The sequence below is a fragment of the Aspergillus puulaauensis genome, chromosome 4 (assembly GCF_016861865.1).
Source record: "Aspergillus puulaauensis MK2 DNA, chromosome 4, nearly complete sequence".
Taxonomy (NCBI): domain Eukaryota; kingdom Fungi; phylum Ascomycota; class Eurotiomycetes; order Eurotiales; family Aspergillaceae; genus Aspergillus; species Aspergillus puulaauensis.
Genome location: NC_054860.1, coordinates 4,087,463 through 4,111,377, shown reverse-complemented (window position 1 = coordinate 4,111,377; position 23,915 = coordinate 4,087,463). Strand labels below are relative to the sequence as shown.

Sequence of the window (23,915 nt, the reverse complement as noted above, 5' to 3'; positions counted from 1 at the left end):
GTGATGTCCTATCCGATCACCACCGGTGCCTGGGGTTAGGGCTTCCCGTCTCCGCCAGGTTGATACTAACGAGTTTAGAGCACCTGGACCCTGCATCAACCCTCCTCGGTCGTGTTTTTGATCGGGACCCCGTCCTCCGATATATGCTGTGCAATCTGTCCGATGTGGATTACCAAGTATATTTGCACCAATACTGGCGCGGTCTCTGCCGAACGGCGCTCCTCAACGGCGGCACCATCTCCGAGGCCGATGGATGGAAATCGGTTGCGGTCATATTACCTCCGGGTCGATCGATAGATAGTCCCTGGATGATGGTGCCCGCTGCTTTGGCGTTTCTCAATGTAATCTGGCGTGTTGGTGTGCCGGGGTGTGTTGTGAGTCGACTCCCACTTGTCGCGTTCCATGTTGACAGCAATATAGCGCATGCTACGTGATTACAGCAAACCGGTAAACGCAGCAAAAAAACGAGTTCTTGGGGGCCTAGCGCACTATTACGTCTTTGCTATTGGAACAGAGTATGAATTTCAGGGAAAGGGTGGGTTTGTCCACTAAACCCCAAGGCTCCAGTGGCTGACGTGCGAAGGACTGGCCCGGGTTCTTTTGAAAGAATATCAACAGGCGGCATTGTGTAATGAACTTCCGATCTGGCTGGAGGCAACAACAGCGCACTCTCGTGATATATACCTCTCCATGGGATTCGAGCAAATGGAGGAAATCACTATAGGAGAGGGCAAGGCAGCACCAGATGGGATATCACAAAAGGGCGGCCCTGGGGTCACCATATGGGTAATGGTCTGGTGGCCAAGGGTTTTTCATATCGTCGGTTAGAGTTAATAGGGTGGTTTATAAGCTTTGCTTTTATCCTAATCGTCATTCTTAACTTTGTCAATCGTCAAGAAGTATTATCATTACTCCCATGCTCACCCCCGAGGATATCTCATAGTAGGCCCGCTCCACTTGTGGCGCCCACGTACCAACCAGTCAATGCAGGAACATAGCATAACAAAGCTCAGCACCGGTCCCGCAAAGTTCATGTTCTTTGCGGTAACTGGCAGAGTTGGTGGGAAAGGCAGAAACACGACAAAGTAGGTAGCAAACAGGATGGCAGCCAAATTCAACGGCAGACCAAATCTCCCCAGAGTAAACGGACCCCTGGGGATATCCTTGGCCGTAAATCGAGCAATTACAAGAGAAACAAGAGGGAACAGGTACGATATATACAACCCCAGGGTACTCAGCGACAAGATCGCATTAAACGCAGCCGTAGACCCCGTCTGAATAAACGACAGAACAAAAATCCAAGACGACACTAGCAGCAGCGAACGCAGGGGAATCTTGAACCGAGGATCAATCCTGACAAAATAGTCAGAGAATGGAAGCCCATTGTCTCGTGCAAAAGCCCAGGTCAAACGAGTCACAGAGGCAAGGCCGTTGAAGAACGCAATCCACCCGGGCAGCATCCCCGTTGCCATGATCATGAACGTCGCTGTCTTTGAGCCCGTTGCCTGATACGCTATCTCAATAATCGGGTATCCTGTTGGCGTCATCAAAGCATCGGCGTAGTTACCCATGAAGTACAGGATCGCGATTGCGTAGCTAAATGCCATGGCCCCGTTTATCATAGTTCCCCAGACCATCGAGCGAGGGACGACAACTTGGGCGTTCTTTACCTCTTCTGCCATGTGGATTATACCATCGACGCCTGGATAAACGTCAGTATCAGACATCAACTAGTATAGCAACGCAAATACCACTAAGGGGGGTAATAGCACCCAACAACCCAATCGAGAACACCACCCCTGGATTCTCCCACCCACTAAACCCACTAATAAACGTATCCCAAACAAATTCATGCTCACTGCGCGGAGCATGGCTGAGAAACCCGAGGACCATGGGCAGAAATACGACATGCATAACCCCGGCCACGAGTTCAATTACGCCCAGGACGCGGCGCGCAAAGATATTCACAGTGATTGGGATGATCGACACCACCCACATGAGCAGGGTGCTTCTCCAGCCGTGGACTTCGTAGTCCGGGTGCGCGAGCTTGATCATGCCTTCGATTTGGGTTCCGATGAAGAACGGTGCGATGCAGACGAGGGCGGACCAGGAGAAGACCTAAGGCGTTAGCTGTGGCGATAGTTTATACGCTGGGAATACCATACGGTGATCCATCCTGCCATGCCACGCACGTTAGCACGGTCCTCTAGTTAAATGGAAAAGGATTACCTTGGAAAAAGCTCAAGAAGCGCGGATAGCATGGCGCGAGAACATAAGTCCAGTGGTACTGTGCGCCAGCAGTCGGGTGCCTAGCAGGTCAGACATCTCCTGTTATGTACGTGGTTTGGTTTGATTCCCTTACACAGACGCCAGCTCAGCCAAAGACATTGCAATCGCCAAATTCCCGACGATGCTCACAATCAGCCCGTATACAACTGCCACCGGGCCACCGTTATATAGCCCAGCCAGAAGTCCAGCTCCGGTTGTCTCCCATGACGCGAGGAGTGTTGCTGAAAAGGCAAGGGATGCAAGGAAGCTTAAGTATCTCTGTGCCTGTTAGTAGATTTGACTGAAATAGGGTTTAGCTTAGTATACATCGAGCTGCTGCTTCTCGCGGTATTCCGTCCCGGCGTTCTCCAGAGTGCGTTGCTCGTTCTCAGATGGTATCTGCGTGCGCTCAGAGGTGGCGGACCTAGTATCCTGCATCTCGACTCCTTCACTGTGTGTCGCTTGTGCGGGCTCTGCCTTCTGTTCAGGCATCGTGGTATTCAATAGACCAACGAGCAAGAGAACCAAAGGAAGAAAGTTCCCGGTACCTTGGTGTACTCTGATATACCCACCGGGTCATTTTCATGTCGGGTGATTTTCTATCATAAGTTGCATTCCATCGTTGGATATCCCTGCTACTTGCCTGTTCCTTTGATGGAATAGCCCGGTTGCTGGAATCTGGCCGTATCATGATTGAAAGGTAAAACTGTGCATGGAACCTAGACACCGTTGAATGGTTAGTTGTTTCCGTTGTTACAATATGTCTGCTATATGCTTCGCTTCATTTACGTGCCTCTCGTATAAGAGAGCAATAATAGTTAGATGGCTGGATGGACTGAAGAATATATACTAATCCTCGGATTTCACACTGCGAGACCATAACCACAAACCGCTTTTCATTTAATCAGTGATGCAGTAGCGATGATCCATTATCATCCAGTTTTATAGTACAATCACCCCGACTACATACATCCATGCCAACTTTCCAACAGAGCAGTGGCTAGAGATGCCATAGCAGCCTCCATCTACGTAGGTATAGTCGAGAACGTCTTCCTAGAGCTCCCAGCCGGTTGTGCATGCTGAGTCGCGCGCTGCTCGCCAATATTCCAAGTAGCACCGGCAGCAGCTCTCGGCTTCGCCGTCTCCTGGGCAGGGCTCTGCCACATACCATCCGCATCTACACCTTATTAGTCTCGCTCTAGCCTCAACTCCCAGAGCACAGGCCACATACCAGGATGTTTATCAACAGGCTCAATATCACTCCTCTTCTCCTGTTTGGTCAAGGTATCCACCCCAAACGCCTCATCTCGCTCCTCAACCAACTCCGCCAACCCACCAGGCACCGCTCTCCTCACAGACTCGTCACTCGTGAAACTCCCCATAAGCTGCGGCGCGCCCATGGGTACTATGTCGCCCCGATCAACTTGCCAGAAATGATACGTCTTGCCGTACACAGGCGCGATGTCTCGCATCTCCGCCGTCTCGGCCGCCTCCCAGACCGGGTTCGGGATTCCGCGCGGCGTCGGCATAATCAGCATCCCAGATTTCACTTCAAACTCGTGCGTGTGCCATAGCTTTCGCTCTTCCGATGGGAGGGTCTCGAAGAGGCGCGGGGAGACCATGTATTCGATACCGATCAGTCGGGCGTTTTTCTCGGGGGAGTCATAGATGAGACATTGGCGGAGGTCTGCATGTTTCCATTTCATCATGTTACTGTTGGTCCCATTTTTTTTATGATGATGTAAAAGAGAGGATAGTATGACAGAAGAACGCACCCTCCGTCAAATGCGAACAGTAGTGGTTCGCCTCCACGCAGCGCGTCGGGTCAGAAGCATAGACATGGAACGCATGCAGATGGGCGCAAATCTGCTTGATGGGCGTGAAAGCCTGCGTGGCGCCTGCTGCAGTTTCCAGGACCTGGGACCTGGCCGTTAGCGGGTCGCCGGGGAGTTTGTTTTCGTGCGCCATTATTTCTATTATTATGCTTATTACTATTTCGATGAATGGGTTTCAATTCAAGTGGGTAAGTAAGTGGTAACTATCAAGTGAGTAGGGCTGCCGGCTGGCTGCTCTGGGTTGGTTTTATGGAGCTGCGCAGTCGACAGGCGCAATACTGACGTAAAAGGAAGCTCGTCCTTGGAGCCGCCATGGACGGTGGGGCTGGGCCGTTCCAGAATGATGATATTCGCAGGCTGCTGGGTTGTGTATACACCGCAGACTTGGATGGATCTTGTCATTTGACGTCATGAGCGCAGTGACATCGCGATGATTTCATACGGCAATGAAGTACCTTATAAGATGCTGGCTGTTCGTTCTTCAGGAACATCAATCAACGACAATCACTAAATACGAAGCAAAAAAGAAAAGAATATACCCGATACAATACACAATGGTGAACGACGCTGAAGCCCGCCGCTTGGCCACCCGCGCCGAGCAGGACCTCAACACCTACCAGGCGAAGCAAGGACTCGGTCCTCAGAGCGACTCCGGTATGTAAACCCATTCATTATTATAGCAGCATGATCTAACAGTCCCAGCTGCTGAATCCGGCGTCAACGAGATGGCCGAGCGCAAGTTCCCCCAAGAGTCCGAAGTACGGTACGGCGGCCGAGACACGGTCCCATCAGGATCCGACCGGAAGCCTATTCCTGAAGAAGAGGGCGGCATCAGAGATGACCGAGGACGGTGAGTATACATTTAATTCTATTTTGATATGGATGCAGTGCTAAACTTCCGCAGACTTGCGCAGGCGCAACAGTTCGAAGGACGAGGCGGGCCCGAGGATAAGTTCAGTCGGGAGTAAATGGGAATTTTAATTCTGTACCATACTTTATGACGAAGTCATTTGATGCATGAAATTAATATGAAACAACCATCACAAGAACGTTATCGTTGCACGAAGTAGCAGTAGTGTAGTGGGGAGTGCGCCGGCGTATATTTCGGAGTCGCACGGAGAATCAACAACAACCACCAAGTAGTTATACAAGCCCTCGACAACATCATCCTAACCCGTTTAAGGTTATTCCGGCGCAACAGTGATTGGCACAGCCTCCGACCGAAATTCCCCCCGCTTGGCACCTGTCAGTTTCTCCAAGTCATCCGCGGGGACGTCTTGCAGGGGTTTCTCCCAGACGGCCTGCCACCAGCCCCGCGCTTGGACGGTGTAGCGATGCCCCTCGACGAGGGGAACGCGAGGAAGTGTCACTTCGGTGTCGATAGTTCCACCTGTAGGAATTTGCACAAAGTCCTCTCTCGGCGGAGGGAGCTTGCGGGTAAACTTGACCGTATCGATCGTCACAAGCTCATCGGAGTCTGAGTCGCGGATCTCGAAGACACCAAGAATGTTCGCACGGGGATCAAGAGGCGAGCCCCAGTTCAGGACAGTGACAGGCGACTCCGCATGGTTGAGGACTGACAGCTGGATGGACACGGCTACAGGCGGGGTGAACGAGGCAGGGATAGACGGGGGCACAACCCGGACCTCGAGGGGAGGAGAAGCAGAGTCGGTCGACATGGTGGAAAAAAGGTAGAAGGCCGACAGTGCGACGAGAAGAGAGAGGAGGCGAGTGGGAAACATGCCTTATCTTCAGCAGTTAGACTAGTGGGGGGATAACCTGCTTGACTGTCGGAGACCCCACCGGAGAGTCGAGACTCGAGAGGCAGCCATATCTTAAATTCGTTAATCTATCTGATCCGCGATGCGAGAGGACGGTCGGCAGCCTCCGGCGAGCTCGCCATACCTATTGGGCATCAGATCATCCTCTGACACTCCTCGCCCCTGGTCAGTGGGGGTTACTATCGCCAGTTTCCGAGAAGATCTGCAGCGTCTGCTGTTCTTCACAGGCTAGGATAGCTGGCTGAGTCGAATCGCTGGGTCTAGCAAATCAGACGATCACTGCGGGGGATTTACTTGCACTAAATGGCTGGTCAAGGCTCTTGGGCGGTCTTGGGTTGCATCTTTAAAGGTGCCCAGGCGCTATGCAGTGTCCGATATTAAGTTGCTGGGCAAGAGAACAATGAGACGACCAAGCATTGTGGCGGTCTGACTGAGGATTCCCCTGAAAGCCACTCATTATGTGTGAAGAATCCCTATGCTTTTGCGAATCCGGACACAATGGGCTGGAGGTTGTGCGGCTGAGAGGTTGAGGGGTTGTATGGGAAATGGTTCCGTATAGACGCCTGATGGTTTGGTCCACGCATGATAAGCCAATATCGCACCCATGCGCTAATACTACTACCCCTCTATTGGAGGGTGTTCGAGGGTTTGCCAAGTGTGATTCTGCAGGCCGGGGGATATTATCAAGAGCAGCAGTCCTATCGGAAGCCCACGCTGCTGGGGTTGCCTTCGATAGTGCCTTCGAGAACCCCCCGAACACTGTCTGCCGCAGGGCAAGAGGATAGCCAGGCGATTCTAGCCCTGAGGGATTCATGCATGCTGTGCACAGGTCGATTTGGCCAAGGTATGGACGACAACCCCAAGCGAGTCATGGTGGCTCACGCAGGCATTGCTACTGGATAAGGCCCGAATAGCTTCGTAGATTCCCAGAATGACAAGGGCCCCGTGGCGCATGCAATACCACCTTCTGTTTTGGTGTATATCGCCGAAGTCTGCAGAGGCATATTGATTACACGGAGGAACGGTCGATGTCGCCATCCTATCATGAACTGGGAGACGGATGGATGTTGGCAATGATAGCGTCGAACGGGATATAAAAGCCTTGTGCGACCCCGTCGGTCTCGTATATATCCTTCACCAGTATCTCATCTCATCTAAACCATCTGCCAATATCTTCACCATGCGGTTCATCGCCCCCGTTGCCCTCCTGACTCTGCTGCAAGGCATCAACGCATCTCCAGTTGATGTCAAGCTCAACAGCCCTGGCCTGCAAGTCACCCTCTCCCAGGTGGACAACACCCGCATCAAGGCTGTTGTGCAGAACACTGGCAGCGAGGAGGTTACCTTTGTGCACCTGAACTTCTTCCAGGACGCTTCGCCCGTCAAGAAGGTGTCTCTGTTCCGCAATGGTTAGTCCCTAAGGCCATCAACCCCCAATGTCTGCTAACAAGACTAGAAAACGAGGTCGAATTCCAGGGCGTCAAGTACCGCATCAAGACCACCGACCTGTCCGAGGATGCCCTAACCTCGCTCGCCCCCGGTGCTACCATCGAGGACGTCTTCGACATCGCCTCGACCAGCGATCTATCCGAGGGCGGCTCCATCACCCTCCGCTCGCAGGGCTCCGTCCCCATCGTCAAGGACAAGAATGTGTCCGGCGCACTCCCCTTCTCTTCCAACGAGCTCACTATCGACGTCGACGGCGCCAAAGCCGCCGAGGTCACCAACATCGGCAAGACGCTCGCCCGCCGCACCCAAATCAGCGGCTGCTCAGGGTCCCGCGGCACAGCCCTGCAAACCGCCCTGCGCAACACCGTCTCGCTCGCCAATGCCGCCGCATCGGCCGCTCGCAGCGGTGGCTCCCGCTTCACGACCTTCTTCAAGACCGACAGCACCAGCACCCGCAACAGCGTGGCCGCCCGCTTCAGCGCCATCGCCTCCGAGGCAAGCTCGACCACCTCCGGCGCAACCCAATACCTCTGCACCGACACCTACGGATACTGCAGCTCCAACGTCCTCGCCTGGACCCTGCCCGCTTACGACATCATCGCCAACTGCGATCTGTACTACAGCGCCCTCCCTGCGCTGACTTCGACCTGCTACGACCAGGACCAGGCCACCACCACCCTGCATGAGTTCACCCACGCCCCGGGCGTCTACAGCCCCGGTACTGAGGACTACGCCTATGGCTACTCGGCTTCTGTTGCGCTGAGTGCATCCCAGGCGCTGAACAATGCTGACTCGTATGCGCTGTTTGCTAACTGTACGTCTACCGGTAACCTGCTTTGTTAATGTGCCTGTGCTAACGTATTCATATTATAGCTGTAAACCTTGGCTGTTAGGTATGCGTTGGAGTCTTGATGATAATTATGATGATGCTGTGAGATATGGAATGAGGTCGTACATAGCAAGTACTAGGCAGTTGGTAGATGAATGACCAAATTTTCAATCGTCTATGCTAGTAGGATAAAGCGCTCACTGTACAGGGTATCGCGCCTCTTCTTCAGACTGAATTCCCTGTTAGACTATCCTGATACCTCTTGGCAGCTAGACCCACCCACCCCTCAGGTCCAAGGAACGAACACCCAAAGATTAGTCGGTTCCAATCTGGGTCAATCTGGGTCAATCTGCGGTCAATCTGTGGTCAAGGCTCAGTATTTGCTCGGCATTTAGGGAGGTTTCTACGCGCCAAGGGCATAACGTGGCAGCGAATCTAACCATCGCTAGCAAATACAATCAGATGCAATCCGAGGGTAAAAAAAAAAATGAAAAATAAAAAAATGAAAGAAAGAAATTGAACCTCCCAGGGCGCAGAGGGAAAACCAGAGCCAAGGGCCCCACAGGAGGCAAGGACCTCGCAGTTCTTGAACTGGATCCCTGGATTCTGGAACTCTGGGTCATTGATATAGCGCTGCTAATACTCATCACTCGCAAGGCAGCGTAGAACCAAAAGCCGACACGATGTTGAACAAGTACTCTGCTGCTCATCAGAAAATATATGTAGATTCCCGTCTCTGTATCCTATTTTCCAATAACGCGACCTGCCGAGCGCATACTTCGGGGATCGTGATGTAACCACAGCCCTACTCTGCGTAGATCTGCGGGCCGATGACGCACGTTACCACAACCGGATCTCGATCCTTATAAGGCTGAGCCCCAGGAACTCCTCAGCAACCCTACGGTCCCTCCCCTCCCCGCATAATACAGAGATTTAATTTTTCTTTTCTTTTCTTTTTGCCTCTCACTTTCCAATCATCACTTTATTCTCTCCCAAAAATCAACCAGAACACTTCGCTCCTCTTCGCTCCCGAACAACTCGCTTCTACATCCACTTCTACATTACATTACAAAATGGGAGGCTGCTTCTCTTCGAATCAAGGCATGGGCGGTGGCGGTCTCGGTCCGCGCCCGCATCAGGGCGGCGGCGGGCTAAGCAACGTGGTTGGCAACGCCCTCAGTGGCGGAGGAGGTGGTGGAGGTAGATACGGGGGAGGAGGTCATGGGGGAGGCCATGGGGGAGGGCTAGGCGGCGTGGTAGGGAACGCGCTGAACAGTGGAGGTGGCGGACATCATGGAGGAGGAGGAATGGGCGGTGGTGGTGGTGGATTGGGAGGCATGGTAGGGAACGCGCTGAGCGGTGGAGGTGGAGGACACCACGGAGGTGGAGGACATCACGGAGGTGGAGGAATGGGCAGCGGTGGTGGTGGTGGATTAGGGGGTATGGTAGGCAGTGTCCTCGGCGGGGGAGGAGGTGGTTCCGGTGGATATTCTGGCGGAGGTGGTGGTGGCTATGGGGGTAGCCATGGTGGAGGTGGTTTTGGAGGGCACCATGGAGGTCATCACGGAGGAGGTGGTGGCTTTGGGGGCATGGGAAGTGGTGGCTCTGGTGGCTTTTCAGGCCCCGGTGGAGGAGGATACGGCGGTAATGGCGGAGGCTTTGGAGGAATGGGTGGTGGTTCTGGAGGGAGATTCGGCGGCAGCGGAGGAGGATATGGAGGGTCTGGTGGTGGTGGCTTTGGGGGTCCAGGGGGAGGTGGTGGCCGATGGTAAACCATTCACGCCCAGCTTGAACAGCCTTTTATGAGCATTGATGGGTTCAAAAAGGCCGATTTCAACCGGTCAGATATTGCGGTCACTAAGTGTTTGGGAATGCCAAACTCTGTCATGACTCCGACATCGTTTCCGATAGCCAGCACGGACTGGTCTCTTCGCGCGTTTCGCTCCGTTTACTCAGCCTGCTACGTCTCATTTGCCAAATCCGCACTCTACAACGGCATCTACATATCTTGACCTGCCATACGCCAGATATTGTCTGGAGGCCCGCGCTTTATGACATGTTCAACCAAGAGGAAGGATAGAATCTTGTCCTGGGTTGTCCTGGGTATACTTGCATTAAACCAGATACAATGACTTGGACTTGAGCTCTAAAGCTGGATATACTATAGATTCAGGAAAGTTACTAGCTGTGCAGTATTCTACATGTATATAGATCTATATAATGCTGCTACACCCCCACTGTTCGTAATCTCAACCACCCCACCCCGTTACCAAGACTATTAAGCTGAAAGACAACTCTCCCTAGTATCTCATTCCAGGCCCCAGTGATAATCCCACTTAAGATCCTAAGAATAAGCAGATGAGATCTGTAGCATATCCAGTCTAGCCTAATTGGGACTTTCTGCCTCAGGCTGCAGGCAATTAATAATCAACTTGTTCTCTCACTTTCAGCTTCACGTTCAACACGTTACGAGTTCTGCTTTTATCCAAAAATCTAATCTATCGCGGCTGCTAGCAAATTTGTTCCAAACGCCGCAACCTCGGGTTTTATTCCTGTGGGCTCGAGATGCGTTCAGCACAAGAAAGCGATGGGTCTCACCATGGCAGCGTAAACAGTGGGTCAACGACTCTCGCCCAGCGCAAACGGCAGCGAGACGAGGCAGAAGAGGCCTCAATCCCTCCTTGTGCACAGTGCCGGTCCCGTAAAGTGCGCTGTGACCGTCAACGGCCCGATTGCTCCAACTGTCGCAGAGCCGGCGTTCCCTGCGAGTATTCCAACTCGTCGTCCACAGCGTACAATATCAAGGAGCTATTCGACGCATTCTCATCGGTGACTTCGCGCTTGGATCGGATGGAAGAGACGTTGGCAGGAATCGCACATTATATCAAATACATTACTCCTACAGCTGGAGGGCTGCAGTCGCCCCCAACTACCGATGGTGTACATTCTCACTCGCAGGACGCTGGGGACGTCGCACCGCCTGTCGAAAGCACAGCAGCGTGTGCCATCCCCGATCAAGACGACGAACGAGTTCCAGGTGATCCGGCCTCGATCGCCTTGTTCACGTCGCTTCGTCGCCGTCTGCAATCTGCAGTCGAAGGGCCACCTAGCGAACCGACGACTCTGTGGGCACTGGCCGCCAAAGATCCTGCCGTGAAGCGTGTCCTTGAGCGCCAGCTAGAACTGTTCCCATTCAACGGTGGTTGTCTGGACTTCCCTGTGAGCAGCAACACTCAGCCCATACAGGCGCCGCCACGTTATATCCTTGAGGATTGCCTCCGGTCTTCTTTCACAGAACTCCACGTCTTTGCGTCTGTCTTCCAGAAGCAATATCTTGAAGATGCGGTCGCGTTTTACTATGATTCACCACCTTGCCAGCAGTCGCAGGCCCAGGTGCTCATGATGAACAATATATATCTACTCGCTATTACCCTTCAAGCGCGGGCTTACAGGGCGCGCCAGACTGGGTCAAAGAGCACGTATCTTAATCTGGAAGTTGCCTACGCTCTCCTTGGAAATTGTGACAGGGCGCTGCAGAATCTGGGGGCCTTTAACAACCCCACGGTAGAAAATGTCCGGGCGCTGCTTAGTCTGGTACTACTTCCCCCTAATGATTTGTTCCATACTAACCGGCCTTATTAGGCTTTTGTGTGCCAGGAATATTACTCTGTTCCTGTCCAGATTCGTGTTTTCCAGGAAACTGCTCGCCTCACCCGCGCGGTCGGCCTACAGAAATGGCATGCACCCAACAACGGGTCGTGGGATAATTTATCGGAAGACGAGCGGCTTTTTTGGCTCATCTATACAATGGACAAACAGCTGGCCTTTCAGAGTGGCCAGGCCGGGGAACTCTACCTCCACGACTGCACCCTGCCGCTGTACCCCTGTGGAACGGGCACGCCGACAATAGAGCAAGTCCACGGAGCCTTCACCAGTCTTTCCACCATTTGGGAGGAGATTTATTCCTCGCTGTATTCCGTACGCTCATCAATCATTGATGACTTCGCCCGTAACACCCATGTCCGCCGCTTACATTCCATACTCTCTGTCTGGAAGGAAGCCTACGAGCCTCTGTTCACCAGTTGGACTCTCCCCGACCTATCTCATCTCAAACACGTCCAGACTGAGCTCCAATACGCTTTCCTCACCACAAATCTCCTCATCCAACGCTGCAACACCACTCTCCCCCCATCCGAGCGCTACCGCGAATTCGCCGAGCCCGCCCTCAAACTCCTCACCACCAACTTCGACACTCTCTCCCCATCCGAATGCACCACCCTCGGCCGGATTTTCCGCAACTACCCCCTCATCGCATTCCACGACTTCTTTCTGTACACCCTTCTCTCGGAGGGGGCAGGCCTCGCAGAGAACGCCGAGCTCCTGCACGCTGCGACGCGTCTTCTCGAACCATTCCGCGATGCAGACTTTCCCGAGTCTTTCTATAATAAGATCTACTCGGGTTTTATTTGGTGCACCAACCAATTGGATATCTTGTTGGAGGTTTGTCATCAGCGTGCTTCGCTGACCGGTGGGATCTGTCCTGAGCTTGATGAGATGGCAAATCCGTTGTCGGGGTTGGCGCCGGGACTGGGTGTTTAGATTTATGAGGTATCGTAGCCGGTTAATTGACATAAGGATTCATACTACGTTGCCGTGACTTAGATAGAGTCGAGTAGGGCAGATACTGACCAGGTAGATTAGCATACCAGTAGATTGTATATTCAAGGTGGACACTCATTATTTCAATACATACGAAATTATCACAGCTAGACTCAACATCATTCCAGGCCTGACCATATAGTGCGTCGATCACGGATCTTTGACCTTGGAACCACTGCCGGGGCAATATATGAACAACAGTTTTTCGATGCCCAGGCGCTATATTAGGGAATCTCAGCTGCCGGGTCCTGTGCAGTCAGTATGTCTTTATTCTAAGCGTCGTAAGCATATCTTGATTTTAGGCGTCCTCGACCGTTTTCAAGCTCTCCTATTCCACCCAGTTCCTTTATACGACCAGGCTTACTGCGCATAGTATAACGACGATGGTTCCGGAACGCAAAGTCAAAAAGGTACTGCTGAACCCCGGTGTAGATCAAAACCTTATCCCTTCCGGCAAAACACACCTTAGGAATACAACACAGGGTAGGAGTGTCACGGATCGTGAGGATCTCATAATCCACCTTCTTCTCGCGCGTTCGTAGGAGGGTGATGGCGCTTCCAGGGCCCGAGGCCAGCCACTTATCAACATGACCTTCAAGCGCAAGATCAAGCCCATCATGATGGGCAGTTTCTTCCCCAAATGGCGCTGTAAGCTCCTCCATTGGTAAGATCAGGGGTGCATCAATACTGCTGGCCATGACCACAAACAAGTGTCTGAATGGATCAATGTCCACCCCCACTGGGTATACACGGAGTCTGTTGAACTTGACGACTTCGGTGCTTGTGATGCGATATTTGTACTTCTTCCCCTTTTTTCTGCCCCTGCTCCCGCCTGTGGCGTGTGGGGAGAGCTTGTACACTTTATACCCATGGCAGCCCTCGCGCTCTGGGCCCCGGCAGACAAAAGCAAAGTCTTCTGCGTTCATAGGAGACGGCATTATTCGCATATCCGGATTGGCTGAATTGCACCTATTAGCTTCGATGGTCTGTATTATTGTACCGTATTCGGGTCTAATAATTTGAATATGGCCGCTTGTCAACATTATCGGGTATGGAAGGGTGTCGGGAGGTTGGCGCGGCTGATACTGAGCGTTGAAGGTGACCAGTACATCTTTGCCATTAAGCTGGCGGACGCAGCATATGCCAGCAAGAGCACATCCGAGTGCATCATTCTCAATACTTACCGTGTTAAGAACCGCCCCAGAGTACAGATCCTGGGTTACAAGGAATTTCAAAGGCTCACACCCTGGCTCCCGGCGCAGAGAGTAAACCCTGGTTTCACCAACCCCTATAATAAGCTCTGTGCATATAGGAGCTTCTCGCTTCCAAAGATACCAGCCTGTCTCGGTAGAAATGGCGTAAACTTGATCCCTGGCGCAGTGGTCCGATTCTGATGGGATTCTATCCCAACAGCCATATACCAGTGTTAGGTCAGTTATATCAGGAGAAGGCACAATGGAGCCGCAAAGCAGTACAGACCCACACCGACTTAGGCGCAGGTTACACTCATCAGCCTCACTACAAGGGTTGTAAAGCTTGCGAATGGGATATAGCGACCCATCAGGCTGGAAACCAAGCCGCTGCGTGAATATCCCGTCAGTACCAAGCCAGGCCGCAAAGTCTCCCTCCACACCAGCACGAGACCATTCGCGTATATCAATCTCAGTCCCAATAACACGACCACTGGATGCCCTGCCGGACCTGAGCTTCGTGTACCGAGTGTAGCGTACACCTAAGATATACTGTCATTAGCAATAGCTCTGCTAATCTATCTCACGCAGCCTACACCGCAGCACCTACCGACGTCCTTAACCCTTCTCACTTTCTCATCATCGTTGCCACCGGCTTGCATTTCCAGTCTCCAGCTCTCTGGGAAGAGCATGCAGTATCCATTTGGAGCAATCATCCACTCGTGGACGAGACTCTGCCATGCTTTATTAACTTGCTCGCACTGAGCTAGGTCGTGGCGAGTTAAATGCCGTAGGATGATTTCCTTGCAGTCCCATAAAAGACCCGCGAAGCGGTCTTTATATGGCTGCAGCTTGTCGGCCTTGGTATGCCGTGTGTGTTTCATGTCGGATAGTTGGTTATATTCGTTGGCGCAGTAATGTTAAGACTTGATGAAAATCCTCAGTTCAGTATATCCCCCGCTCTCCCTTTTATAAGAAGATTTCCGTACTCATTAACGCTACATGCTTTGTCTATAAAACAGCGGTAAATTTAGAAACATTGGTGAGGCATGACGCTGTGCCTTTATACATGGACAAAGACCACCAAATGCCGGATGTAGCAAATAGTACTATTCAACAGCTATTGAAAGAAGAGTCTCAAATTAACTCTTCAATCGAGTGACTGAAACTCGGAACAATAATGTGTCTTGTTAGATCTCAAGTGTCAACATCGTTTCATCCATAAAGAGTGACCCTCATTGTTCTGCGGCTCCGTCTGTATATATTGACAGAACAAGTGTAGATACTGATATGATAATTACTACTCCTTCCGGCATATCTACTGCCTAATATCTAACCCTTTCCATCTCACGTATCCTGAATATTATGCCCAAGCGAAAGAGAAAACGGGAATCTTGCGGGCCCAAGAAGAAACAGAACCGTGCTTCATCAGGTTTAAATACCCATAAGAAGCGTACAGATCCATTCACCCTTCTTCCCTGGGATTGCGCCAGTATTGTCCTGCAGTATCTGGATATCCGGGATCTTGCCTGCTGCGAACAGGTAAGTAAAGGCTGGAGGAGCTTTGTGCAGCACTGGCTGGTCGTTGCCGGTCACCAGTACTGTTTACCAGACGGGTGGAGGCCAGATATCCCAAATCCAATAACTTACGAGGACGCGCTTGCTGCTGTAAAGAAATCAGGTACGTCGACGAGCACCATAAAGCCCTACCCTCAACTGGCACCCACTCACTGTGTTCAGTTGTCGAGTACGCCGCGTTTAGGAAACTCGCGTCTGGAAGCGCATCTTGCGGCCGTAGGCACCAGACCTGCGACACAGGGGTCTTCGACACGAGTGGCAACTTCACAGTCTGGCATACGGGCGATGCCATCTTCTACCAGAAATTGGGGTTCCGGGAAGACGGATCTCTGTATCCAGTCCAAAGGTTGTCGTTGAGGGTGACTGGGGATAACCTCCGGTATTTGGCCGTGAATCAAGACGGTTATCTATATCTGCAAATATGCCGTCCGAACAACCATCCTGTGAGGCCGGAGGAGTTTAGGTATTCGATTCCGTCGTTACATAAATATATTGATTACTAACGAAATCAGGGATTATGTCTTTGCATTGGAAACAGGAGAGCGGCTGTGGAAGCGACGGGCGTCACCCAACGCCAACTTATTTGCACTTGGGAGAAAGAGGATTTACCTTGTCGGTACTGACCCCCAAAACCGCCACCTAACAGCACACGATATAAGATCTGGCAAGTTGCTGTACGAGGTTCCATTCCCGCACCCAGTCTACATGTCCAAGCCGCCTATACCTGTCCAGCAGCCAGGAGGGGACGAAGCTATAATCCACATCGACGCTGTTCCATCCGGAAGAAGCATTTCTTCCGTGGACGGCATTCAGGTTATCAATGGGAAGGATGGCACAGTTGTTCAAACGATTCCAACTCGCATTTGGTGTCACGGTTCGCAGCTAATACCACAGACTGGCGAACAAGGTGGTTTCGCCATCCTGAGCCACCATCGCACCAGTCACTGGTATGTCAAAATCCAGAAGTTCTCTCAAGACGCAGAGACCGGGGCCTTTCGAAGCAACAGCACAGAGATCCTAGACTTGGGTCAGTATCCCGACCAGATCAGGCAGATTGGCATCGAGCCATATAGATATCTGGCCGTGAGTCTGGAAGGGCGCCGTGTATTACCACGGATAAGAACGATACGGGAAGCCCAAAGCCCGACTATCGATGCGCGTGGGTTGCCCGCTGATGGCGCGACCAGGGTTGATAGGTGGCTCTGTTTAGGGCCGGGGCAAGAAGTGACTCTTCCCCAGAAGTATAAGCACCATAGAGCGCGCCGGCTGTTCATCCCAGGGCCCTTGGACTATGACCCGGATAGCTGCAGGTTGAACTTTGCAGGCTGGGACAGATTCGTCCTGTTTACTGAGCCAAGACAGTTCTACTGTCTGTTTGATTTCGCGTTCAGAGTGCCCAGCAATATGCCGTCAAATGTGACCCCTGATCCAATGACCTTGGAGATGCGCTAATCGACAGATATCAAATGTATTATATGTATTATATTTTCAAGCCCGGGAGTCCAGAGTTCAATGAATTCAGTGGTTGTAATAACGATGCAACAATAAAATCAACATCAACATCAAGTGTATCCAACACCTAGCTGGTAATGTCAAAAGCACTTGCGCAGCTCCAATGCACGCCCTTATAGATCAGTGGTAGATCGTTGCACTTGTATCCACAAAAATGGAAAAAGCCCATGCAAAGGTCCGTCGTTCAATCCGGCGTGGGGGCATTTCTTTTTTTTTCCACGCCAGCACATCAGTACTCTACTATTCCTACACACTACAGCATTTCTTTGCTGAATAACAATGGTAGAAAACAAAACACCCCCCAAACATAACATGATAACCCTAAAAAACACCCGGAATAAACCTCTTCGTCCTCGCACAGTAAACCCCCCACTGCTCCCCAAAGACGCCCGCCAAAAACTCCTCCTCCTGCATAACCCTCGCCCAGAACAGCCCCGGCGTAACCACAAACCCCCAACCCAGCGCCGCCCTCTCAACCACGCGCGCAATCCCACTGCCAAACCAGCACCCCACCAGCCCCTGTTCCCGGAAGAGCAGCATCACCACACACGCCGCGACAATCAGAAACGCGGTATACGACGGGTGCCGCACGTAGCGGTGCACTCCGGTCGTCTTGAGCCCCGCGGGGGGCTTGGTGATGCGGAATGTAAACGAGGTGCCGAGGTTCGTGTACGCGGCTACTCGGAGGAGGGCGGCGGCGATGAGGACTGCGATTGTGGTCGCTGTATACGGGGTCCATGTGAAGAGGGCTGGGTTGACGCTGGGGGAGGTGTTGGCTGCACGAGTAGGACTAGGACTAGGACTGGGGGTATCCGTATATGCAGGGCAGAGGGCAGTGCGCTGATGGTCCGGGAGGCCGGCGACAAAGGCGTGGTAGATTCCAACGGCTGTGAGGAAGTTGAGGTGGCGGCGCATTGTGAGTTCGTTGCCGGCAGTCATTAGGAAGTCGGATTTGGCGATGCTGCCGTTGTCCTTGCGATTTCCACGCTCAATTCCATTCGGTGCAGGGTTGGGATCGCTGTTTGTGCGGCGGATGAAGTAGACGCTTGTGAGGATTGCGAGGGCGAAGCTGATCCGGGAGAGGAGGTCCAGGCTGGGGAGTTCCATTGTGAATGTTGTTTAAGCAATTAGTACGTTTGGTTGGGGGAATCCCGACTTTATAGTCCTTTTGGGCTGGTGGATCTGATAGATGAGAAGCAAATATGAGCTGAGATCCACAGTACCATTGTCGGTAAACACTACTCACCGCAAGTTATTTGAGTTCTTCAGATCTCGGTCCAATAATTAGGCTCTAGCTTAAATTTCGCCTAGTGGATATAGGATCGTTCTTGATAATGCCCCATAGACTTTATCGAATCTCCAGTGGTCTTCAGCTCCCAGCTCTGGCTACCTACTGCAGTTTATGCCGAGTAGTCCAGCAAAGCTTCTAGTCGAAGTATGCAATACAAAGGTCTATAGTTGAAGTCCACGATTCAGCCTATGTATTCAATAGCTCGACAACTTGTCTAGCAACTTGGTCTTTCGGCATGCTCAATCCTGGGAGATCAACCGCTGATCCAGAGACGACCTGTGTTGATTTGTTCATAGCTTCATGCACTGGACTTCTTACGTATCTGTAGTCCATTCAGCCGTCAGCAACTCCACTTATCCGGCACTATTTACTCCGGTCGGCCTCTCCGTGTATTTGATCTCAAACGAGGCGCAGGACTATTTCCTGGTAGCTTCTAACCGTGGGGCAAGGAAGTGGAAATGCAGACACTTAGACGAGGCCTAAGAGTGACGAAGTGCTATCACTGAGAGTGATTAAACAACCGCCGTGGTGATAAGACTTCAAGTCTGTTAACCTATGTGATTCGACAGCATAACTAGTACACTGCCCTAAGGTGGACCGAGTCTGAGTAAGAACTAAGAAATCCCCCGCACCCCGCGCTGTTCGACTTTACTCCAACCTTGGACAACTTCTCACCTTAACTGCGCCGTCGCCATGGAAGCTCTTATGATACAGGCCATTCAGGGCAGCGCCACCTTGAGAAAGACTTCGATGCCTTGGAATCTCGACGAACCCTACCCACAGTCCTACTACGACTATGACCCCGCCACATCCACCTGGGTCTCACAGTCCACAGGCCAAAGCACCCAGGACACCGCACCCATCGCAACAATAGCCCTCTACAGCTGGAACATCGACTTCATGCTCCCCTTCGCCGCCGCCCGCATGAAACCAGCGCTCGCCCACCTCGAACACCTAACACGCTCCCTCCCACCAACCGCGGCCCCGATCATCTTCCTCCAGGAATGCACCCCATCAGACCTCACCACCATCGCCGCAACCCCCTGGATCCAATCCCGCTTCCACCTCACCGACATCGACCCCTCGAACTGGGCAACAACGCAATACGGAACCACCGTGCTAATCGACGCCCGCCTCCCGGTGTCATCCGCCTTCCGCGTGCACTATTCCAAAACACGCATGGACCGGGACGCCCTCTTCGTCGACATCTCTCTCAACAGACCAGATGCGGGGAAAGAAAAACTAATCCTCCGCCTCTGCAACACCCATCTCGAATCCATGGCCTTCGACCCGCCCTTCCGGCCGCCGCAGGTCGCGCTCTTCGCAGAATACATGCACCGCGATGGAATCCACGCCGCGCTAGCAGCCGGGGACTTCAACGCCATCCAGCCGTTCGACCGCACCCTGCACAGTGAGAATAGCCTCAAAGACGCGTTCCTGGAGCTCGGCGGGCGCGAGGACACAGAGGAGGCGTATACATGGGGCCAGCAGGCGGCGACGAGCCAGCGGGAGCGGTTTGGGTGTTCGCGGATGGACAAGGTTTATTTCTGCGGCGGTGTGAAAGTGCGTCGGTTTGAGAGGTTTGGGGCGGAGATATTGGCGGAGGGAGAGGAGGAGCGAAAGGGGATCGTGGAGTTGGGGTTTGAGAGGCCGTGGGTTACGGATCATTTGGGGGTTGTGGCGGAAGTGGAGGTTTTGGGTGCGAATAGACCACAGCTTTAAGGCAGACAAGCCCCCATGGGTAGAAGATCTATGGGTATATATTCCCTTCTCAATGGAAACGTGTGTAGTTACCGAATCGAGATTTCTACATACTAGTAAGAGACCATTATCCAGCCTATCCACACCAACAGATAAACCCATCACGCAACAGCACACCATCTCCCGAATAGGAAATGGGGCCGCGGTGCCCCGGAAGTTCTGGGGCCGCGAGGAAAGGCCCGGCAGTGTCGATTCCGACCCGTCGGGGACGGATGTGGCCTGAACCAGCTCGGATTAGGGCAAGTGGACCCAGTTTCTATACTGCTAACTGTGGTACCCAGACTCCGTAGCGGTGCTTAGAGCGCTAAACTCCGAGTGAATTTCTAAGCAGCACAATGTCAATCATCGTCATAAACATGGAATTGATTGCGATTGTCAAGGACACGGGCAGAGTTGGCTATAAATACCAGGCAGCGCTCGCTGTTCTGTAGTATCAATCAATCAATCAACCCATCTTTGCTCTTTCATCAGTTCGAGTTCATCCAGAATACTTCAGCATCACCATGTCTCCCGTTGAGTTAAGCTTTGGCGGCGGCGCCTTCCACACAGAAGAGACGTTTGGCTCTATCGAGAAGATGAAGGAGGCCATCTCCATCCTCCAGGCCGAAGGCATCAAGTACATCGACACAGCAGCCATCTACGGCGAGAGCGAGAAGTTCCTCGGCGAGCTAGACGCTTCCAAAACGCACACTATCGACACCAAGTACCCCGGAGGGTTTGCCGGGTCATCAAGCAAAGAAAAGATCCTCGCCACCGCAAACGAAAGTCTCAAGAAACTCCAGACAAACCAGGTATGCCTTTCTTAAATATCTACCATCTATGATAATCTAACCAACACAGGTCGACGTCTACTACCTGCACTCGCCAGACCGCCAAGTCCCCTTCGAAGTCCAAGTCGACGCCATAAACACTCTCTACACCGAAGGCAAAATCAAGCGCTTCGGAATCTCCAACTTCCTCGCCGCAGAAGTCGAAGAGCTCGTGCAGATCTCCAAGGAGAAAGGCTGGATCGCCCCCTCCGTCTACCAGGGGAACTACTCCGCCGTTGCGCGCCGCGCTGAAACAGAACTGCTCCCCGTCCTGCGCAAGCACGGGATCCAGTTCTACGCGTACTCGCCTATCGCGGGCGGGTTTCTGACCAAGAGCGTCGAGCAGCTTACGAAGGGTGCGGGGGGTCGTTGGGACCGCTCGTCCGGCGTTGGGGCTTTGTATCACGAGCTGTATAACAAGCCGACGATGTTTGAGGGGCTGAAGCTCTGGGAGGAGATTTCCGAGCAGACGGGGATTCCGAAGGCGGAGTTGGCGTACCGGTGGGTTATCTTTAACTCGGCGTTGAAGGGGGAGGATGGCGATAGGGTTATCTTTGGGGCGCGCAATCTGGAGCAGTTGAGGGAGACTCTTGGGTTTGCGAAGAAGGGGGCTTTGGGTGCGGATGTGGTGCAGAGGGTTGAGGAGGTTTGGAGGCTTGTTGAGGCCGACGCGCCGTTGGATAACTATAACGATGGCTTGCTGAAGATCCAAGAGAAGGGGGTGAAGTTTGAAGTCCCGAAATAGGACTGGATAGAATTTAGTAGGATGTCATCTCTTAGTATACTTACGAAGACGCTATATATAAATGATACATGCTCAGAATGGTTAAACAATTAGGGAAATCCCGTTCTATTGGCATCACCCTAGCTCCTGACGCTTATGACTGTAACAGCTAGTTACAAGGACCAACTTCATCAAATACATTAGGGCAAAAGAAAATTTATCCTCCTCCGAGGGATCTTTGACCTGAATGATTGCTCACAGCAGCAACAAAGGCCATATACAACGGGCCTTGTGGCACTGTCCGACTCCACCTTGTTTGTTGATGTAGACAAAGAAACATAAAGCTTTGTTACAAAGAATACAATGTGCTTCTTACTGGGTTGTTTTCTTTTCAGGTATAAATATCTCCAAACAGCAGCTCCGTACTCCGTGATAATCTAATTTGAATATCACTTACCCGACACAATGCCTATCGAAACCCCAGCTCCGAAGCAGTCTCCTTCTACCACTGATCCCCTAAAGGCTTTAGTCTGGGACTGCGCAGCTTTGGTGCTGGCTAATTTAAGCATCTCCGACCTGGCACGCAGTCAGCGGGTTAGCAAACACTGGCAAGACTGTATTGCTAGTTGGGGGCTGCGACAGCACTTTCCCGACAAGTGGAAGCAGGCAGTTGATGCTGATAATGGAGATCGTGAGGAGATATTCAGGATGTTTAATCAATGTGGTAAGTCTTCCTTCTAGCGGTATCTCTTTCGTACTTGAAGACTAGACACTGACAATCTGTATCACGATTCAGCTATTGGATACGAACTTCGGGAAAGATGGGTCTCTGGAAAGGTAGTGAGTCAAAATGACATGGACTGTTCTCACTCATATTACTGCACAGTGGCCGGTGACTACCGTGCCTGGAAACATGGCGGCTCTATCTTCTGGCAACGCCTTGACTACCAAGATGGAGGGAAGCCGTTTCCTCATCAGAAATTGGATTTCGAAGCTGACTGGCCCTTTAGGGTTTACGCTTTAAATTTAAACTCTCGTGGGCTTATTCTGGTCACAGTCAGGTGTTCGGACTCCGATGGAATCGAATATAGGTAAGACGATGGCTTCTTGACATAATATCAGTGCAATCGACTTTTCGGATATTGAAACTAACTGGGCTTAGAGAACACCTGCTAGACCTGAATACAGGCGGCGAACTATGGTCCAGGAAGAGCTTTGTGACCAATGGGGAACGCAACGCACATGCTACGATACACATGGGGCCAGAAGCCATTTATCGCTACGGAGAAAGGAATACCGATATTGAACTGTATGATGTCCAAACAGACACCTGGCTCTATAGCCTCCCATCGATACTTGATTTCGCCCCTGTGTCCGCGATCGAAGTGCATCGCATTGCCGGGCGAGATATCATCTTCGCTATCAAGGCTTGGAATATTGTTCAGCTCATTGATCCCAAAAATGGCAGTCGTCTGCTAGAGGTCGAAATAGCCTTCTGGCTTGATACGGAAGTCGTAGTTTCGAGCCGACCAAACGAGAGTGCATTTGCACTCATCAGTCAGGTCGACGATGATGATGAGGAATCGAAGTTGACCAAGATCCGCAAGTTTGCTTCTGACGCTGATGGGAAATTCATCGACCAGGGAGTTGAAGTTATAGACTTGACAGAAATATCAAAGGGTTCGAACCACGAAACAGTCGCCATTGACCCCTTCAGGCATTTTGCTGTCGCTCCCCAGTGCGGGCACGGCTGTCCTTATATATGGACGATCAAGCCTAGCTCGACTGAGATCAAAATACCAGACTACTACGACGAAACGGGCGAAATCATCGCAAGGATTATCAGCCTCGGGGATAAGCAAGAGCTAGGACAGCTGTTCCCAGAGGGAGTGGGCTGCTGTAACCAGTATATGCTCTCGATCAAGTGGAATAGACTGCATGTGTTTTGTATCGACATTGAGATTGATATTATGAGCTTTGAATTCGGAAGTTCGTGGACTGTGTACAACTTTGGGTTCCAGCACCTGCCGTCACGATTAACCGGCATCCAGGACGAGGTCGGCCAGACATTTTGAGATCTGCTGTAAGTGTTCTATTCAGAATATCTGACCATATCATTGCGCACACTCTTGAAACTCTTCCATAGATAATGACATCAATGCGGTTCGAATATAAGTGATTGGTGTAGGGCAGAAGTTTGCTGTAACCCTAAACTCCGTACAGCAGATG

General features: G+C 52.0%; 15 protein-coding genes and 1 non-coding gene across 16 annotated transcripts; 10 read left to right on the top strand and 6 right to left on the bottom strand.

Annotated features, from left to right (window-relative positions):
• Nucleotides 1–3: 3 nt before the first annotated feature.
• APUU_41602A (uncharacterized protein) lies at nucleotides 4–828 on the top strand (the record flags this gene model as incomplete). Its single annotated transcript, XM_041704802.1, has 4 exons — nucleotides 4–34; nucleotides 79–374; nucleotides 421–535; nucleotides 584–828. 4 exons carry the CDS (start codon nucleotides 4–6, stop codon nucleotides 826–828), a joined length of 687 nt encoding a protein of 228 aa, XP_041557352.1.
• A 92-nt stretch (nucleotides 829–920) lies between these two features.
• Nucleotides 921–2,055, bottom strand: APUU_41601S (uncharacterized protein; the record flags this gene model as incomplete). The annotated part of the gene is made up of 2 exons (XM_041704801.1): nucleotides 921–1,702; nucleotides 1,773–2,055. 2 exons carry the CDS (start codon nucleotides 2,053–2,055, stop codon nucleotides 921–923), a joined length of 1,065 nt encoding a protein of 354 aa, XP_041557351.1.
• Nucleotides 2,056–2,126: 71 nt separating this feature from the next.
• On the bottom strand, nucleotides 2,127–2,760 carry APUU_41600S (uncharacterized protein; the record flags this gene model as incomplete). Its single annotated transcript, XM_041704800.1, has 4 exons — nucleotides 2,127–2,176; nucleotides 2,230–2,309; nucleotides 2,363–2,547; nucleotides 2,596–2,760. 4 exons carry the CDS (start codon nucleotides 2,758–2,760, stop codon nucleotides 2,127–2,129), a joined length of 480 nt encoding a protein of 159 aa, XP_041557350.1.
• Nucleotides 2,761–3,293: 533 nt separating this feature from the next.
• On the bottom strand, nucleotides 3,294–4,236 carry APUU_41599S (OBAP family protein; the record flags this gene model as incomplete). The annotated part of the gene is made up of 3 exons (XM_041704799.1): nucleotides 3,294–3,445; nucleotides 3,500–3,955; nucleotides 4,044–4,236. The coding sequence occupies 3 exons, from the start codon at nucleotides 4,234–4,236 to the stop codon at nucleotides 3,294–3,296; spliced, it is 801 nt and encodes a 266-aa protein (XP_041557349.1).
• Nucleotides 4,237–4,657: 421 nt separating this feature from the next.
• Nucleotides 4,658–5,071, top strand: APUU_41598A (uncharacterized protein; the record flags this gene model as incomplete). Its single annotated transcript, XM_041704798.1, has 3 exons — nucleotides 4,658–4,757; nucleotides 4,806–4,953; nucleotides 5,008–5,071. The coding sequence occupies 3 exons, from the start codon at nucleotides 4,658–4,660 to the stop codon at nucleotides 5,069–5,071; spliced, it is 312 nt and encodes a 103-aa protein (XP_041557348.1).
• Nucleotides 5,072–5,287: 216 nt separating this feature from the next.
• Nucleotides 5,288–5,782, bottom strand: APUU_41597S (uncharacterized protein; the record flags this gene model as incomplete). The annotated part of the gene is made up of 1 exon (XM_041704797.1): nucleotides 5,288–5,782. One exon carries the CDS (start codon nucleotides 5,780–5,782, stop codon nucleotides 5,288–5,290), a length of 495 nt encoding a protein of 164 aa, XP_041557347.1.
• Nucleotides 5,783–7,064: 1,282 nt separating this feature from the next.
• On the top strand, nucleotides 7,065–8,226 carry APUU_41596A (uncharacterized protein; the record flags this gene model as incomplete). Its single annotated transcript, XM_041704796.1, has 3 exons — nucleotides 7,065–7,293; nucleotides 7,341–8,147; nucleotides 8,207–8,226. 3 exons carry the CDS (start codon nucleotides 7,065–7,067, stop codon nucleotides 8,224–8,226), a joined length of 1,056 nt encoding a protein of 351 aa, XP_041557346.1.
• A 1,009-nt stretch (nucleotides 8,227–9,235) lies between these two features.
• APUU_41595A (uncharacterized protein) lies at nucleotides 9,236–9,934 on the top strand (the record flags this gene model as incomplete). Its single annotated transcript, XM_041704794.1, has 1 exon — nucleotides 9,236–9,934. The coding sequence occupies one exon, from the start codon at nucleotides 9,236–9,238 to the stop codon at nucleotides 9,932–9,934; it is 699 nt and encodes a 232-aa protein (XP_041557345.1).
• A 793-nt stretch (nucleotides 9,935–10,727) lies between these two features.
• On the top strand, nucleotides 10,728–12,761 carry APUU_41594A (uncharacterized protein; the record flags this gene model as incomplete). The annotated part of the gene is made up of 2 exons (XM_041704793.1): nucleotides 10,728–11,756; nucleotides 11,805–12,761. The coding sequence occupies 2 exons, from the start codon at nucleotides 10,728–10,730 to the stop codon at nucleotides 12,759–12,761; spliced, it is 1,986 nt and encodes a 661-aa protein (XP_041557344.1).
• A 332-nt stretch (nucleotides 12,762–13,093) lies between these two features.
• Nucleotides 13,094–14,895, bottom strand: APUU_41593S (uncharacterized protein; the record flags this gene model as incomplete). The annotated part of the gene is made up of 2 exons (XM_041704792.1): nucleotides 13,094–14,553; nucleotides 14,622–14,895. The coding sequence occupies 2 exons, from the start codon at nucleotides 14,893–14,895 to the stop codon at nucleotides 13,094–13,096; spliced, it is 1,734 nt and encodes a 577-aa protein (XP_041557343.1).
• Nucleotides 14,896–15,376: 481 nt separating this feature from the next.
• Nucleotides 15,377–17,041, top strand: APUU_41592A (uncharacterized protein; the record flags this gene model as incomplete). Its single annotated transcript, XM_041704791.1, has 3 exons — nucleotides 15,377–15,692; nucleotides 15,752–16,052; nucleotides 16,102–17,041. 3 exons carry the CDS (start codon nucleotides 15,377–15,379, stop codon nucleotides 17,039–17,041), a joined length of 1,557 nt encoding a protein of 518 aa, XP_041557342.1.
• A 169-nt stretch (nucleotides 17,042–17,210) lies between these two features.
• On the top strand, nucleotides 17,211–17,304 carry APUU_t40029A. Its single transcript has one exon. It is a non-coding gene; the product is annotated as a tRNA-Thr (tRNA).
• Nucleotides 17,305–17,422: 118 nt separating this feature from the next.
• APUU_41591S (methyltransferase family protein) lies at nucleotides 17,423–18,208 on the bottom strand (the record flags this gene model as incomplete). Its single annotated transcript, XM_041704790.1, has 1 exon — nucleotides 17,423–18,208. One exon carries the CDS (start codon nucleotides 18,206–18,208, stop codon nucleotides 17,423–17,425), a length of 786 nt encoding a protein of 261 aa, XP_041557341.1.
• An 877-nt stretch (nucleotides 18,209–19,085) lies between these two features.
• APUU_41590A (endonuclease/exonuclease/phosphatase family protein) lies at nucleotides 19,086–20,114 on the top strand (the record flags this gene model as incomplete). Its single annotated transcript, XM_041704789.1, has 1 exon — nucleotides 19,086–20,114. One exon carries the CDS (start codon nucleotides 19,086–19,088, stop codon nucleotides 20,112–20,114), a length of 1,029 nt encoding a protein of 342 aa, XP_041557340.1.
• A 542-nt stretch (nucleotides 20,115–20,656) lies between these two features.
• APUU_41589A (aldo/keto reductase family protein) lies at nucleotides 20,657–21,707 on the top strand (the record flags this gene model as incomplete). The annotated part of the gene is made up of 2 exons (XM_041704788.1): nucleotides 20,657–20,944; nucleotides 20,994–21,707. The coding sequence occupies 2 exons, from the start codon at nucleotides 20,657–20,659 to the stop codon at nucleotides 21,705–21,707; spliced, it is 1,002 nt and encodes a 333-aa protein (XP_041557339.1).
• Nucleotides 21,708–22,151: 444 nt separating this feature from the next.
• APUU_41588A (uncharacterized protein) lies at nucleotides 22,152–23,761 on the top strand (the record flags this gene model as incomplete). Its single annotated transcript, XM_041704787.1, has 3 exons — nucleotides 22,152–22,410; nucleotides 22,483–22,777; nucleotides 22,849–23,761. 3 exons carry the CDS (start codon nucleotides 22,152–22,154, stop codon nucleotides 23,759–23,761), a joined length of 1,467 nt encoding a protein of 488 aa, XP_041557338.1.
• Between the last annotated feature and the right edge of the window lie 154 nt (nucleotides 23,762–23,915).